The following is a 17,394-nucleotide window of genomic DNA, read 5'->3' on the forward strand; positions in this document are numbered from 1 at the left end:
CTGCATTTCCTGGCACTAGGCGCTCTCCCTCCATCTTCAAAGCCAGCAGCGTCAGGCAGAAAGCTTAGCTGAACCGAGTCCTTCTCATAGTGCCATCTCTGGCCTGTCTTCTGATTCCTTCTTCCACTTTTAAGGACCCTTGTGATTACACTGGGCCAACCCTGATAACCTAGGATAGTCCCCTTATCTTAAGGCCAGCTGGTCAGCAACTTTAATTCCCCTTTCGCATATAATCTGACATATTCACAGACTCAGGGGCATTATTGTACCTACCTCAGACGGGACCAAACATCAGCACAGTCAGCCTGCCACGAATTTTCTTCCTATACGGGGCTGGCAAGGGGAGCAGGGCACACTCACGCAAGTCCACCATGGCCTTCCGTGGACTCAGGAGCTCTGGCCTAGAGCAGGCACTGGCCTTTATTGAGTGTCTGGATGTGCTCTGCCTAAAGTGAAGTTACCTAAAAACGACTTGATTTTCTTTCCATTTATATTTAAATAGAATGATTCTTTTTATACTGAATTGAACATAAATATCTTTGAATTAGACCAGGAACAGCAAATACACATATTGGTTTCCACGTCCCTATTCCATACTCAAGGCAAACATCACTAATCAATCATAGCATCCTTTCTGGCCTCAGAATCTTTCCTCAACACAGCTCCCCGGGACTCAATACCAGCTAAGTGACATTGGTACATGAATTGTTTTTAAAGGACTATTTGTCATATCTATATTAGACTGTAAGTCCCAGTAGAAGCAGATAAGACTTTTATAATAATAAAGAAAAGAAAAGAGGGGCTGGCCCAAAGGCCGAGTGGTTAAGTTTGCGATCTCTGCTTTGGCAGCCCAGGGTTTCACCGGTTCGGATCCTGGGCACAGACATGGCACCACTCATCAGGCCATGCTGAGGCAGCGTCCCACATGTCACAACTAGAAGGACCCACAACTAGAATATACAACTATGTACTGGGGGGATTTGGGGAGAAGAAAGAAAGAAAGGAAAAAAAAAAAGAAGATTGACAACAGATGTCAGCTCAGGTGTCAATCTTTAAAAAGAAAAGAAAAGTTCCTAGTTGTTTGGAGTTAACAAGTGATAAGAGCCTCTCAGACTCTAAAGGTGACAATCGCACATGTACATACAACTCAGGCATACAGTGAGTAACACATGAGTGACTGAAATACATAGAAAATTCTGGAGGTGAAGGGAGCCTGTTTCCAGACAAAGGATATTTTGTAAAGAAAAGCGGAACAACAAATCCCTTCACTCCTGGACGCTCACGGTTTGTACTTCAGACTCCAAGCACTTAACTTTCAGCACTTGTCTGTTAAAAATAAACTGAAAGGCGCTGAAACCTGCTGGTCTAAGGAGAAAGTGCAAAGTTCTTTCATTTCAGCTGAGAGAGGAAAAAAAAAAAAACAATAACAAGGAGACTCTGGGGCCACAGTCTCTTTCTGGGAAGAGCCAACTGCAGCATTATGCTTTATTTTATTTACGGAGTCAATCAGAAAGAACCCATTCCTGAGAAGAAAGAAGCTTGGACAGATCAGAGAAAGCCCAGGCAGGCACTTCATTAAGGAATGAGTCAAGAGCAATAATGAATTTTCAAAGAATCCCCTATGATATTCCTCCCGGGACACAAGTCCAGATCACTTAGCTGCAGTGGAAACTCCATCCAGGCTATGTTGTTGACTTAATATAAAACCTAATCTGAGTATATAATACAGCAAAATGTCAGATACTGAGAAAGGCTCTCAAATCCTGAAAGTTGGCCAAAAGTATTTTTTTTTCAGCAACTATCTTTTGTAGCCCAAAAAGAGCCTAGAGCAAGGAGCAGCATGGTAAAACATTTGAAGATAACCTGAAACCTGATTGGTTCCGTTTGCACTCGGGTGGAATGAAGAGCTTCGATTGACCACGTCAATAAGAAAGTCCAACCTTTCCATACTCTAATGGAGAAGTGATGGGAAGGAAAGAGAGAGAGTCACACACATGCACACACACACACACACACACACACACACAAGGAGAGAGAGGCAGACAGAAAGACAGAGGGAGTTGGGGGGAGACAGACAGAGAGAGAGAGAGAGAGACAGACTAGATAGCGCGAGAATCAGAGACAGAGAGAGAGGAGAATGGAGTCTGAAATTAGAGGGGCTAAGGAGTGATGGCGGCACTGGCAATGAAAAAGAAGGAATGAAGAGTGAAAGAGTTCGGAGAAGCAACAAACAAGTTTTCTTACACAGACAAAATCTGTTAAGCAAGGTCGCTGCTGGTGGTGGGGATTTTATCTTATTAACTTTAAAACATTTAACCCAGCATGCTTTCACGGCATGCCTGTGTCCCCAGCACAGTTCTTGCATGCCTGGAGAAGCAAAAGGCAATGGCAGTCCGGAAGCTCCTTGAGCCTCATCTCCCACATGGTGCATCAGCCTCCCTTTGCCCTGCCGGGTCCCTGACAGCCCTGGACAGGGCAGGAGCAGCCCCGCCTCTGAATGAGATCTGTCCCTGCTGTAGAAACTCACGCCTTGCACTCAGCCCCACTGCCCCTAAAGCATCTCTCGGCTCTCCTAGCCAGAATCTTCCCAAGATGGATATCTTCCCAAGATGGATAGCAGGAGGAAGGCACAGCCTCAGCAGCCGCAGGAAGAAAAACTTTTGAGAGAAGAGGGTGCCAATAGGGAAGGCAGAACATTCCAGAAGCAAATCAGTAACTTAACAATTTTGCTTACAAATGGTCCTTCAGCTGGGCTCAGACCTTACAGCTCTTTACTGTGCCCAAAGGGGACAGCTCAAAGGGGACCCAGCTCACACAGAGCTCAGGTCAAGAAAACACTGCCGGAGACGATCTGTTACAAAGACACCAGTTACCAAGGAGGTTGCTAAGGGAAGCCAGCAAGTTAGCTAGGGCTAGTCAGCTCTCTGCTATACAGAGACTTGGACTGCAGAACCCGGCAGAGGTAGCAGGGGTGCAAAGGAAAAGTTCAACAGGAGCCACATGAAGCAGAACAGCCCCCTGGGATGGGTTAGAGTGACACATGTGAGTTTACAGTTTCTAGAAGTGAGATTCTAGCCTTTCTCCTTTTGCTCCTTTCTCCTATGGAAGAAAGATGAGCCTCTAAGATAGTTAAGCAGAGCTAAACCCACAAGTGGATTACCTTGGAAACAGCTGGACAAGGGCCTCCCAGAAATGGCTCCCGAGGTGTTAGTACCCAGAGCCTCAGGGAGTGACCAGTCACTGGGTGACCTTTCCACACAAATGTATTACCTAAGTCAAAGGACCACCAGGACCACCGTATCATTCTCTGTAGGCAAGGACACGGGCAAGTTGAGAAAAAGACTGGGAGACAGTGAAAACACCCAAAGAGAGATGTGCCTTGATTTTTCTTTAGTGTTTGCATAAGCTGACCCTTAATAAAGACACTTATTTCTTAGATAGTAAGGTGAGGAAGTAGATGGTTTAAATCTGTGAGGTCTTGAACAAAATAATTCTCAAGAGAATTGGGAGCAAAGCTGGTGTGATAACAAAGACATGTAGTTACCACCTGGTGGCAGCATATCTAAACCGAAGACTGTGAGTGTGAGGGTGTGTGTGTGTGTGTGTGAGTGTGCGCACGCACCCACGTGCATGCATGCGTGTACACAAATCTACGCAAGTTCAAGGGAAGGAGAGATAGGAGTGAAATCATGAAATCTCAGGGTCAGAACTCAACATCACCCCCAGCCTCATTTCATTCAATACTGCGAGTTTCCCTGATGACCTTCCTACTCAGTAGTTGTTCTGGATTCGCTTTGGAGAAAAAGACATCATTACCATTCCTTTTCTAAAACTTAAGACAGAAAGGGACAGATTTGTCCCAACATAGTTAGTGACCTCCAAGCAATGGTAAGGGGCTGGCCTAAAGCCTGCACTCCACATTTGTGCTGTGAGTGAGTGAATGAATGGGGGAGGAAGTAAACACAGCCTGATTTCCTCAATATGTTTACTTTCAGCCTCCAGGGTTGAATGGTAACAATGGTGGGCACTGATAAACTCAGCGATTTAGGCATTTAGAAATAGCTCCTGTCCAAGGGTCTGTCCATGGCCTGGCAAATGCAGACCCTAGAAGAAGGGCAGCCGTCCTCTATGCCAGGGACGCGGCAGACAGACTTGTCCCCTGGCAATCTGCAGACCCAGATTCCAGACCCAGTTCTCCCTCAATGGGACTTAAGTTACAAAATCTTGGAATCTTAGTTTTCTCTTCTGTAAAATGAAAATAATTCTATCCACCAAGCCCAAGGACGATCAGATGAGATAACAGAAATAAAATCAGTCTGTTGACTTGAAAGGGCTGGCCGATGTTTTGAGTTATTACTATGCTGGGTAGTGGTGCAAATATGCCTCTTAGATTTATCACTTTGTCCTACTTCTTTATGAACTAAACTGCCTTCTCCCCTACAGAGTCACTGGTAGTAAAATGAATGTTTCCTCCCCAAGTACAAGTTGCTGCTCCTTCCGGGCCAGTAGGTAAGTAGTCATTCTCAAGATTAAACCACAGAGACAGAAACACAAACCAAATCACGTCTAGAATCAGAAAATTCAGAGTTTATGTGATTTGGCAAGTGAAAAATGCAGTGGGTTTCCTTTTCCCATCCCCAAAGCAGCCAAATTCTACAGCCTACTGGTCGGTGGCCTCCTTCTAGCTCCACAGCAACCAGAATCCCCCTGACCCCATGTAACTTTACAAGTTGCAAACTGGCCACAAACCAGGCTGGCTCCATCACTCCACTGCTTTGGGAAATGCTGGAGAGGCTCACAGTTCACTCTGTGAGGGGCCCGGCACCCAGGAGTAATGGGATGGCTGCCACTAGCATGCCCCACAGTTCTCCACTGATGTGGTGGGGAATTTCATGTGCTGGAGCGTCCAGGGGGATAACAGGTGTTAAGGCTCTCTGTCAACACTAAACTGCCAGTAAAGTGGGAGACTCTTTAATCATTCAACTGCCCCATAATAAGGACACAGGGCAGAAATCATGATGCACAGTGTCTGGCTTCCCATGTGGGTGCCGATTGTTCTCCAAATGTTCTTTTGTGAGTGGATCTCTGTTACAGATTGGCAAGGACTGTGTCTTGGCCCTCCTTGTCTCCCCAACATCCAGGAGAGGAAAGTAGCTGAAACATAGTAGATGCTCCAGAAATGCTTCTTGGGTACATGGAGAGATGGATGGATGTATAAGGGCAGGGGGCACCAGAGGCTGTTTTGTGAGCTAATGTCTGGGCCCCAGAAAGAGGAAGCATGGTGTAGGTGCCGGATGGTTTCTCTAAAAGAAATCACAACTGAAATTTGAAGCATTAGATGGAAATTTCTGGCACAAAATAAAGAATATGGTCCTAGAGACAGAGAGACGTGGGTTCAAACCTGGGCTCCCTCACTCATTAGCTGTGAGACTTTCGGAAAGTTGTTTAATCTCTCTGTGCCTCAGTTTCCTCATTTGTAAAGTGCAAGTTAATAAGAGCATCCTTGTACTATCGCTTTAAGGATTCAGTGAGCTAGAAGATGTGGATGGTGGGGATAACACCTTCTCTCCTCACCTCCCTGCTGGGTCACGGCTCATTTGGGAAGAGCTTCCACCAGTGCTTCCAGTCCTTCTAGTTAGGTGCTGGAACAGAGCATCTACTGCTCTTTCTCTTTTCTTCCCCTTCCCCGAGAGGAGCAGCCAATCTGACTGGCAAGTACCTAACAACACTGGACCAAACCTTCCAGGTGCTGGGGTTGCAGAGTCAAAGGCCCTGCTGGTGTCAGGGCATCTGGCCCCCTGACCCACCTGCACTTCCTGCTCCAAGGCACCCTCTTGGTGCCTGGTTTTCTGTCCACAGATGGGGAAACCAGGCCAAAGGCCCTGTGGGCCCAAGGTGCCACTGTCTTCTCAGGCTGAAAGTTGGTAACATTCAATCTAGCCCATTCCAGAAAGCCCTCCATCAATAGAGCTGATATGTTCATGAGTATTTATCCTGTCTTTCTTGAATCTATTAATCAGACCAGAGGGAAGGAGAGCTAAGTCTTAGGCGGTGTTTCATTTGATAAAAAGTGGTGGTAACACATTAAGAAGGCTCTTATGGGGCCTAACGTATTATCCATCTGTTTCACCCCTGGTATGGTCTATGCATGGAAATCCAACATTATTTAAGACAACTGTTCTCAAGGGGAGCAGCACTGCCCTCTAGGGGGTGTTTGGAAAATCTATGCAGGTGTTTCAGGTTGTCACCATGATGGAGGGACACTACTGGCATTTAGCAGAAGGGAGGAAGATGCTAGACATCTTGCAGTGTCTGGGACAGCCCTGCACAATGAAGTGTTTTGTGTCCCTAATGACTTTTAAATATTTCACTAGACATACATAGAGGTAAACAAAATAACCACTTATGATACATATTTATGTATATGTATATGTATGTATGTATATTTTTTATTTAATATCAGCAGGTACAAGGAAAAATATAGACAAATATACCCCCCAAACTATTACAAGTGCTACATTGGTTGGGTAGGTGGAGTCATATGGACTTTTAATGACTCAGTTATACATTTCTATTTTATTTCACTTTTTTGTAATAGTGTATTGCTTTTGCTATTGGAAAAAAAACAATTAAGATAACCAAAAACAGGGAAAATTTGTTAAGCAATTTACAAGAAAAATCATGTCCTGGACATATGATATTTTGGAAATAAGTTTCTTATATATTAATCCAATAAAATCAGGTTACAAAAAAGAAACCTGCTTATAATTTTCTGAGCCTAGAAACTAAACCTCTTCATATGTAAGTACAACTTGTATTTTTGCATGGTTTTAATATATATTGAATTTTCCAGGAATTCAATCACTATGAAAACAGAGAGGAGAGTGTGAAGAATTGTTCCCATTTAGGAAAATCCAGGTGCTGATGCCAGTGTTGCTGGCAGTACCCAGGTCCCTAATACAATAGATAGGCGTCAGTCGGCATCTGAGGTCATGACAGTGGCAGTGATTCTGAGTGTAGGTGTCTGCGTCTGACTACTCCATCATGTCCTCAAGTGCCTGAGAACTTTCTCTCCTTTTAGTTCTCTTTTATATTTCAATTAGGGCATATTTTTGATTTCTAAAAATTTCATATATAGGTAGGTTATATTATACATGAATCTCGTGGCAGTGTAGTAAAGGGGGCACTAAAAAATACCTGCTATAAAAAGGGCCCGTTGGGACTGACAAGGCTGAGAGCCACCAATTTAACTTCTCAGATCACGAGGCAATGCCTTCATCGACTCTGACTTCCAGGCCCTAGCTTAAACTTTCCAGTCACACAGTGGTCAGAACAGAGGAAGTTTGGAGAAGGATTCTGCTTGTCACAGCACATGATGACAGATCTAACTTTGTGTAAAACAGGATCTTTATCTCTCTGAGGTGGGGGTAAGAAAGGGACTTCCCCCCATATACCAGAAGGCAGAAAGCTGTTTGTCAGCAGAAAGATGGAAGCAGAACTGGGCTGTGCTACTTACAGAGATCTTCGGTGGCAGCTGGGACGAAGGCAGCCATGGACTCGTACAGCTCCTCATCACAGCCAGGGTTGAGGGAGCATTTCATGAGCAGGTCTGTGGAAAGGTGGGCCATGGACTCATACACAGCGTCGGCCTCCTCCCCTTGCATCAGTTCCTCTTTAATGTGACTCTTCAGCATGTCCACAGTTTCCTGGAAGAGAAGACAGGACCCACAGGCACATTGAGACAGCCCGGCTTTCTGGGTAGAGTTAGGCCCCTGAGTGAGCTGGTGACAGCCAGGTAAAGGTTCACCTGGGTCAGGGTTGCAACTGTGTGTGTACGTCTATATTTCCCTCCAGACTGAAAGCTCCTTGAGGCCAGTCTTCGAGCCTTTTTTGGTTTGTTTTATGTTTTAATCTTTGTATCCTCCCCCAACCCTAAGCGCAGAGTCACGCACACAGGAGATACTCGTTAAATGTTCAATGACTACAGGACACAGATTTAAAACCTTCTCATGAGCACCTGTTACGTGCCAGGTATCATGCTAGGTATTTGCCTCGATATGATCGCATGCCATCCTTGCCACCACTGCTTGAGAAAGGTTTGCTATTCCCTAGTTCACAGATGAGAAAACCAAAGCTCAGAAAAATCTAGTGCCTTACTCAAGGGCCTGTAATCCTGGCTTCTGACCTTTTACTACACCCTAGTGATTCCTCAAAAGGGAACCAAAGACACACAAGGGTGTAACCCTTACTGACCAGCCACATGGAAATTCAAATAGACTAAATAGGGCTGTAGCCAAGGTGTTCTTGCACTTAGGGGTAGTCAGAGATCCCTTAGGAACTTGATTCGCTAGTCCCTGTTCCTCTCAGCAGGCTGCTCCAAGGTGCCTGACAGTGCACGTCTCCAGAGTGGCCCCCTCGCTCTTATATCCTGTGTGCCCAAGAGGAGAGATGGTCTTGGATGAAGCGCCCTGAAGTCAGACAGGCTGCCTCCATCATTCCACCTCCAGGTGATCGTGAAGCCAGGGAGCTGCTTCTCCGAAACCTCTGCACAACTTTTCCTGGCAAGAAACTCTGGTGTTTCACAATCCTTATTTCAGCAGCAACCCACAAAAATCCTCATTTTCATCATCACTACCCCAAGAGAACTAATCTGCTAATGACACTCTATTGATTTCCTGAGGGGACCCAAGGAGTGGATCAGGTGACAGCTGTGAAGTGTTGGAGACTCAAGTTGTGGCATTTGGTTTTGATGTGGTGGAACGAGGAAATGGGACAGTTCTTTGAGGTCATAAACAACATGTAGGGACAACCTTTTGGTAGCAAAGCTGAAGATGCTTTGGTTGAAGGTGATTATAGCCGGAGATGAAAGCAGATATGAGAAATGTGAACCAGACTAACTTCAGTGCAAACTGAAAGTACGTCTTTAAACTTCCCTGTTAGACAGAGTAGAATAACAAGCCCAGCTTCAGCATCAAACTAGGTTCAAATCCTGTCTGCCCTTACTAGTGTGTGACCTAGGCACGAGTACTCTGCCTTCTAAGCCCTTTTCCTCAGAGAGATAACAACACCATCAACCTTAAAGGATTGTGGTGAGGATTAAATGAGATGATGCATTTGCCAACCAAATAAATTCAAATAATAGTAGTTATTACTATGAACACAGTATGTCCTTAATAAAAACTGTTGGCATGGAAATGAAACATAGCATTTTATACATTTGTGACTTCAAAGTAAAGCTGAGTAAATATTCCAGGACTGTGAGCATCTTTTAGCTTCATTTATGTCAATAATGCCCAAAACAGACACTCAGGCTGTTCTATTCATTCAACAGACTTAATCACCCCAAAACTTTGGGAAGCTCCCTCTCCATGCCGCAGTGACTCACTGCCCTGTAGAACGTCAAATACATAGCAGAGAGTTAAGTTTCTGGGGCGGCATCAGTCTCATGCCTGTCTGAAAGTAGAAAGCAAGACAGGGTTGTGTTTATCGTTACTTTTGAGGCCACAGCCCCATACGAGAGGCTGAGCTATTCTCGCATCCCCGCTGTGAATTGTGAAGATGGAGGAAAACCAGAAAAAGGTGGAGTCAGGAAGGGCAGGTGCCTCCAAGACAATGGAAGCAATACCAGGGCACGGAATAAAGCCTAGGCATAGGATGAGATTACACTCAAAGAAGGACCCAGAAGTCAACAATCAAGGAGGATCTGGAGGCTCCAACTGAGGTGAGCAGATAAACTGGGCATATCTACCTCAAGAAGGGCAGAGGCTCAGAAAGGGAAACAAGCTGCCAGCAGAGGTGGGGCCTCACAGTGGCCCCCCTGAAGCCCTAGGTGCAGAGCTTTATTGTGGTCTCTGCTAAGGAAGGAACGAATTCTAACACAGTTCACCTGGGCCTGACAGCAGGTGACACAGCAGGCAGCATCCCACCACGGTGCCTTGGAGGCAGGTGGGGAGGTGACTGGGGAAGAGGGATCAGCAGTAACCTTCAGCAGCGTCACTCTATAAATGTCTCTGTAAATTCTTTGAGGGTGGACCTCCGTGCTTTACATATATTATTTCCTTTTATCCTTTAAGACAACCCTATGGGTAGAACTATTATTATCTTACTTCTGCACAGCAGGAAACTGAGAGAGAGGGTACATGATTTGCCCCAAGTCACGTGGCTGATAAGTTTTGGTACAGGAATTTGGATCCAGGTCCATGTGACCCCAGGGATCATCTCTTAAGCCCACACATACAGGCCCTGCCAGAAGAGGCACCTGGTGGAGATGAAATCCAACCACGTCTTTGGTGAAAAGGCAGCCCTAGGACCACACAGTGCATTTCCAACCCTGGGGCTCTCCCGCCTTGACCTTACCACATACTCGTCGATGAACTGCCGCAGGTCCCTGAAGCCATGTTTCTCGGCAATGGTGTTGGGGTAGTGGCCATGCTTGTTAGCCACACTGTATGCCTGTAGGGCTCCCGGGCAGGTGAGCAACAAGGCAGTGAGGTTCTTCAGTCCATACTTTGCAGCAAAATGCAACAAGGTGGGCAGCTCTTCATCCCTCTGATCTGAAAAATTGTCAAGGAAAACTTAATGGACAGATAAAAATGAAGGCACAGGGCATCCTTGTTCACAGAGACAGAACTGGTAAGCCTAGCATGGCATCCAGCTGGCACTCAATCATTACTTCCTGGTTGATTGCTCTAACATCTGACAGCTTCCTTCACCACTGAAGATTATACCCTCAGATGACAGAAGAAATGATATGTTAATTAATTAGCAAATCTAATAATTAATATCCTACCTTCTTTCTCTAAAAGGATTGGAGAATCCTGAGAAATAATACTAATTCAAAATGTGCTGATTTTCTAAAGGCTTAAATAGTAGCCACAAAGTAAAACAGGAATCATGTTTTGACCTTCTCTGTAAATTTCAGAGCACTTTGAAACAATTGTTTTGTGCTGATTGAAAGAAAGAACGCCATCTTATTAGCTGTTAGTCCCAGTTTCATAAACTATGCCAAATGGTCCTGGGTACGTTACTTAGTCTTTTCATGGCCCTTAGTTTTGAACTAGAAAATATTTCCAGACTATCTCAAAGGGAACTGGGAGGATTAATAAGATGGTATTTTGTGAGTTTCCTGTTTAGGACAGGTTTTGAATGTTGGTATTAACGCACATGAACCCCAGGATGTCCATCAACCCTCTGACTCACGGGAAACAAAGTACTCCTGAGAGTCCTTGGACCCCCAGGACCCCCTCCTCCTCCTAATATCTCCTAACTACAGCAAGTTAAACTCAACCAAGAAAACAGACATGTTTGTGTTGTGGAGTTGGGGGAGAAATCTTTTTGTCGTTTTCATAAAAGTTGATTTCTAAATTCAACAATGATACGTATATAGAGATACAGATATGTATACATACATATACTTTTATGTATTTATATACATATTTAACACATATATTTATTTTTTTTTATAAGACAAACCCAGCTCCCTGTTCACCAGTATATGATCCTTGGGATAAAGTATCTGCTAATGTCCCCAAGATCCCACATTGTCAGGCTATGAAAAACTCCCTTCTGAGCCCCGATTTTAAGAACAGAGAATATATACACTTGCTGTAAGTGATTAAGAACATTCCTCAGTAGGAAAATAGGGAGAAGCAACGAGAGAATGCCCCCAGGAGAAGGACTTAAAGGAAATATAACCTCATCCTTATGGTTCTCTTAGGCTATGGAAGGATGGAACGCAGGCAGAGGGTAAGCAGAGACTTGATCCCATTTGTATAGTGCAACCATGGCATGAAGGAAGAGTGGTGTCCACAGAAGCACCATAACAAGCATCCTGTCCAGCACACGAGGCACCATCCCCATGCAAGTGGTCTCCCAGCTCCCAGCATGTCACAGTGCACACAAGACCACTCCTCCCTCATCGAACAAATATTTTTCCGAGCCTACAAGAGCCACCCAGACACAGCCCCAGTCCTCACTGAGCTGACAGCCTAGCAAAGCAGACAGACACCGCTGAGGAGTGCTAGGACAGAAGACACCCAAGATGCTAGGGGAGTCTGTGGCACATAGATGGGACCTACCAAAGGTTCAAGAAGGATTTCCTGAGGAAGTGCTACCTAAGCTGCTGCAGGGAGGTGAAGAGAAGCTAGCCAGGTGAATGGCGACCAAAAAGGACAGGAAGAAACTATATTCCCATGAGTTGAGGTGGCAAGAGGCAGGGTGGAACTTTCACTGGGCGAAAGAAGTTCATGCCATCCCTAGAGCAGAGCACGGAAGCCAGGGAAGAGAGGGGAGAGAGATGAGGGCAGAAGCACAGCAGGAGCCCCCTAGCAAGGGCTTATAAACAGGTTAAGGAGTTTGGACTTAATCTAGAAGGCAAGTGAGAACCACAAAGGGTTTTTAGCAAGGGAGTGAGTTATTCAGATTTACAATTTGGAAGAATCTCTGGCTAGCCAGTGAAGAATAAATCCTTCTCACAGGATGAACTGTAGAGCAAGAACCAGCAGAAAATATGAGCACAGCCTGCCTGGATGGTGAAACCAACAAACTGGAATCAACCCACTGTGGGTTTCCCGAGGTTTGACTATTGACTTACTTGTCATCATATCTTCTTCTTCCAACTGGTTGATTCCAAAGAGGTGCAGTCCGCTTGCAGGGATGTTGTTCTTCAGGGACTCAGTTAGCAGTTTATCAAGCGTCTCTGTGTTGTAGGGCACAATTTTAAAGGCCTAAATACAAAAGGAAAGATAGATTTTAAACCCTGCTATCTCCCATCCAGCAGATTCAAGGCTGATGAAGCGTGAGCAGAAACTACACATCCAGAAAACTCAGGTTTCCTTTCAACATCCTTACCTGACACATGAACTCCACAGGATTCGCGGCATTGGACAACAAATTCCCAATTTCTTCCATGTCAGTATAATAGCTGATAACGGTTTCACACACCACTAAATCCCCGGAATATATCTTCAGGGAAACATTCCCAGATGAAAGGTCTGAACAGAAGAAAAGATACTATGAAAGTGCCCGGGAAGAACAAGGGTCCAGGGCAAAGTGTTCATGGATTCCTCTTAATGGTGAAGAAATTAATTGGGGGCTGGAAGAAAGATCTTGGAGGTGAGCTGGGAGATAGGGAAGTGAGGAAAGGATAGAAGTAGAAGGTGAGCAGACTAGCCCACGGGAGGCCTCTGAGTCAGAGGAATTATCCTCATTGGGTCTGCAATTTAATTTTTGGAAGATTTGCATCTGTTTTGTTCTCTACTGTAGGCCTAGTGCTGCAATAAACAGGAAGAAGAGTTGAGTTTAAGTACTTTATATAAAGGCCAGTGGTCACCAGAAGGTGGGAGGATCCTGGCATGTAGAACTCCGTGCTTCCGCCACACCGGGCCAGCAGAATTGATTCACTTGCTCTGCGGCTGTCATTACTATGCTCTCTCGCTCTACACCACAGGAAGGGGTTTTGAGGGGGAAAGAAAAAATTAAAAATACATCAACCACAAAGATTCAATTCACAAAAGAGGAAATGCGACAAGTAGAGAACATGGAAAAATATTCAACCTCACTAGTAATCAAAGAAATGCAAATTAAAACGATGGGCTACTTTTTTAAAATGTATCAAATTAGCAAAAATATTTAAAATGGTAACGGCTAGCGTCGGTGATAGTAGATAGCAAATAAACTTGATAGTAGTAATATTTCAGAAAGCAATTAAGCACTATTTTTCAGGACCCTTAAAAATATCCATTGTTTCAGGGATTCCATCTTGAGGAAATCATCCTAAATACAAAAGAAGAAAACCTCTGCATGCATAAAGATGCTCAATATATCATAATTTAAAACAATCAGAAATCAGAAATCATATAAATATGTGACAATGAGGAAATGAAATTTAAAAGATGTTACTTCTATTCAACTGAGTATTACACAGCTTCAAAAATTATAGCTATAAGATACAGGTCTAACACAAAGAACTAGTCTTATAAATTATGGTGCATCTATGCAACAGATTACCTTGCAACCATTAAGGATCACATTGTAAAAGAATATTTATTAACATGAAAATACTCATAGTGTATTTCCAGGTAATGAAAGTGGGCTACAAAACAATATGAAGCTATGAACACAGATGTGGAAAAATACAGAAATCAGTGATTTCCCTTGGGATGAGCATATGGGTAATTTTCTACCTACTTTCTTTTATGGTTACTGTAGTCTTCAAGTTTTCTGTATTGAACACACATTACTTTTGCAATAGAAAAAATATGTTATAAAATGGAAAGTTACAAAGTCTCTAATATCACAGGGTAAATGGAGGGGAGAGAATAAATCAAGATTACATAGAGAGAAATAGAATATAAGGTAATAGATACTATCGGAACAACTATATTTTTAAAGATTATGAACAAAGGCAAATGAGACTGAGTGGTAGGGTGTCAGATGACTTTTTGCCTATTTTCCTCTAATTTCAAAAAATGTTAATATGTGAACTTTATAATGATAACATTTTAATATATCCATTTTTCCCCCATGATATATCTATGTTTCTGCAACATGTCGCTTTTCTCAGTTGCTGAATAAAGACAGGACAGGTAAAGGAAAGCAAGAGGAGGCCTCTTCCCAAACACGATGCCCAATTTCCGGAGGTAAACAGGGCTACTTACTGGGAGCCTTCATGGAAATGGTGTACTCATTCTCCAGCTTGGCTTCCACCCTTATGGAGGGAGAATCCTCAGGAGAAAATTCTGCTTCTGTCGTCACCCTCTCATCCAACTTACATCTCACAATGACGTAGACAGTGGTTTCTGCCTGGAACAGAAGACCAGTCATCGTCCCCTCTCCATCCTGGGGCCCCTATTAGGGTGCTGGGCCAGAGGGTCTGCCCGGCTCCTGCAGCCCCAGCTCTGTCTAGGGAGGCTGTTCCGGAGCCGAGTGGGGTCTGTGGTCCAGTGCTGAGCAGTGACTGTTTGCCACGGGTCCCAACAAGACAAGGTAGAAAAACCGAGAGTGAACATTTATTTATAAACCTTTATAGCAATTTGATGGAGTAATTTATGTCTGCTGAACCTAAAAATAATTTTATTAAAAACCTTGGGCTTGTATTTTATATGTCTTTTTATTTCATTTTTATGGCATTTCTGTCTTTATTGTATTTTACAAAAGCATTGGTCCATGGCAGAATTGAAAATTTAGAGAAAGCAAAAATATTCTTCACCACAGATAGTTGAAGGAGCAGTTTTAGACTAGCCTTGCTACTCAAACTGAGGCCAAGGGACCAGCAGCAAGGGCATACCCTGGAAGCTCGTTAGAAATGCAGAATCGCAGGCCCTTCTTGCACTCTCTGAACCAGAGTCTGCATTTTACCAAGACCCCTGGGTGATGCATGCACCTCACAGCGTGAGAGGCACCAGCCTGGAGAAGCCCTCTGGGTTCTGCAACTTATGCTGTTCCCCAAACCAAAAACCCCCTGTTGTTTTATGGACAAAAAAATAAATAAATAAATAAATAAAATTTATTGAAGGATTAATTTTTCCAAGGTAGTGAGCAACCTGAACAGCTATTTTATAACAGCTATTTTTGAGATCTCTTGCTGAACCTGCCAAATGGGATTATGTCGTTTTACCGTGCTAGTTAAGCTGGAGAATGGTCCTTTCAAGACTTTGAACTGGTAAGGATAGGCCCCCCAAAAAACAGGGGAAACAGAGAGATTTCTGGCAGTAGTGAATCCCCAAGTGCTCATCCTCAGATTCTGCTATAAAGTCCTTATAGTAGTAGCCCCTCATGACAAGGGCCATGATTTCACATGGCAAGGGAGGGGCATGTTCTGGCTCCTGGAGGCTGCTAGGCTGAGTGCAATGAGTTTGTGGTTGACCAGGTTCCTGCTGCAGGCCCAGCCCTGTCCCACCTGCTCCTTCTCCCGGGGAGCATGGGGAGCCCAAGAGAATGAGTGTGTCTCCCCTGTTGACAGCCAGGACCCAACTCCAGCCCAGCCATGCTAGGACCCAGAGACCTAGAGTAGGCAACAAGGAGAATCCTGGGTTAGTGGGGAGCCAGGATGAGAGAAGGAACAGAAGCCTGGAAATCAGAGAGGCATGCGAAGGGCATCATTCTGTAGTTCCAAATCTCCTCACCTCAGGCACCCACCAACCTGATCTCAGATTTTCATGCCTAATTCTTAAAACACTGCGCAGTCCAAACCAAATATGTCCATGAGTTCAAACCAGCCCAAAGCAGCAGTTTGCAATGCCCACATAGGGAGTCCTTGCCCAATGCCTCGTAGCCTCAGGCTGCACAGAAAACCACTCACAAGCGCAAGGAAGCTAGTACTTCCCATTGCCACAGCTCTCACACCCTCTTGTCTCAAGGAGCCCACAGTGGCAATCTTAGCAAAGGGCTTGTGTCCACAGGGAAGCATTTTGCTGCTCTGAACTAATATCACACATTTTTCATCAGGAAAGGAAATATAATGGAAAACTATCAATACTATGGTAGGATTCAAATGAAAATGGCTCCTCAGTTGTCCATCACATCCGTGTCACCTGTTAATATATGTCCCACTGCTGAATATGTTAGTCACATTATGCTTAGGCATTAATCTTATCCCTTTAGAAAGCACTACTGGTTAGCAAATTTCAGCCATCAAGCTTCCAGGTACTCCTTTGGGTCATGCCAGTGTCCAGCTGACAGAGAAGTAAGGTCTCAAAATGCCCACCTCTCCTTCCTCTAAGTGCTAGGCAGGCAGGAACAGACCCAGGACTCTAACTCAGGGTTGGCAGAAGTGTCTTGTAATGCTCATGTCTGCTGGTCTCCCACATGTTCTAAATTTTTGATTCATGAACTAAAATCTTAGATTGACAACACATACATTCCAGGGTTCGTCTCTCTTTGACTTAAAGGAGTGAGGTGTGCCCAAGGCTCAGGCACTGGGGTTCCCAGGGCAGCTAATGTACAGGGGAAACCCCATGGGAAGGCTAGGGTTATACTGAGGTGCAATAGGAGAACCCCGCTCCTCTTACCACAACACATGCATTGAAAAACCCAAAGCCCCTGTTTTGACATGGATCCCCCAGCCCCGGGAGTGCCTACCCCACAGCGAATGCGGTCCGGCTGCACCACCATCAGGTTCCCAGGCGAAGTCTCCGGCGGCAGGCTCTGCTGCTTCGAGTAGGGAAGGACCCTCTCGTCCTCGGTCTCAGTGTCAGTGACTGAGTCACAGCCAGAATCTGGAAGATAGAGAACACGGCTGAACGGGAACAGAAGGAAGAACTGTGCGCACGTTCCACCCCATGCAGGCCCCAAACATTACCAAATAGGAAATGGCTCTGAATGTCAAACAAATACAAGCTGAAAGGAGTGACTCAGGAAATCATGAAAGAGGATCTAATGGGGGAAAAGTCAACC

At 44.7% G+C, this 17,394-nt stretch overlaps 1 protein-coding gene across 2 annotated transcripts in view; it reads right to left on the reverse strand.

Moving 5' to 3' along the window:
* PIK3AP1 (phosphoinositide-3-kinase adaptor protein 1) overlaps positions 1 to 17,394 on the reverse strand; it is a 110,802-nt gene that overhangs the window by 42,068 nt on the left and 51,340 nt on the right. For both annotated transcript variants that reach the window (XM_046655303.1, XM_046655304.1), the window contains 6 exons: positions 17,080 to 17,216; positions 14,658 to 14,802; positions 12,850 to 12,992; positions 12,593 to 12,725; positions 10,357 to 10,553; positions 7,517 to 7,706 (listed from right to left, as the gene is read on the reverse strand). In XM_046655303.1, coding sequence (XP_046511259.1) covers positions 7,517 to 7,706; positions 10,357 to 10,553; positions 12,593 to 12,725; positions 12,850 to 12,992; positions 14,658 to 14,802; positions 17,080 to 17,216 — 945 coding nt within the window. The remainder of the gene's footprint in view (positions 1 to 7,516; positions 7,707 to 10,356; positions 10,554 to 12,592; positions 12,726 to 12,849; positions 12,993 to 14,657; positions 14,803 to 17,079; positions 17,217 to 17,394) is intronic.

This window comes from Equus quagga, chromosome 2 (genome assembly GCF_021613505.1).
Source record: "Equus quagga isolate Etosha38 chromosome 2, UCLA_HA_Equagga_1.0, whole genome shotgun sequence".
Classification (NCBI taxonomy): Eukaryota; Metazoa; Chordata; class Mammalia; order Perissodactyla; family Equidae; genus Equus; species Equus quagga.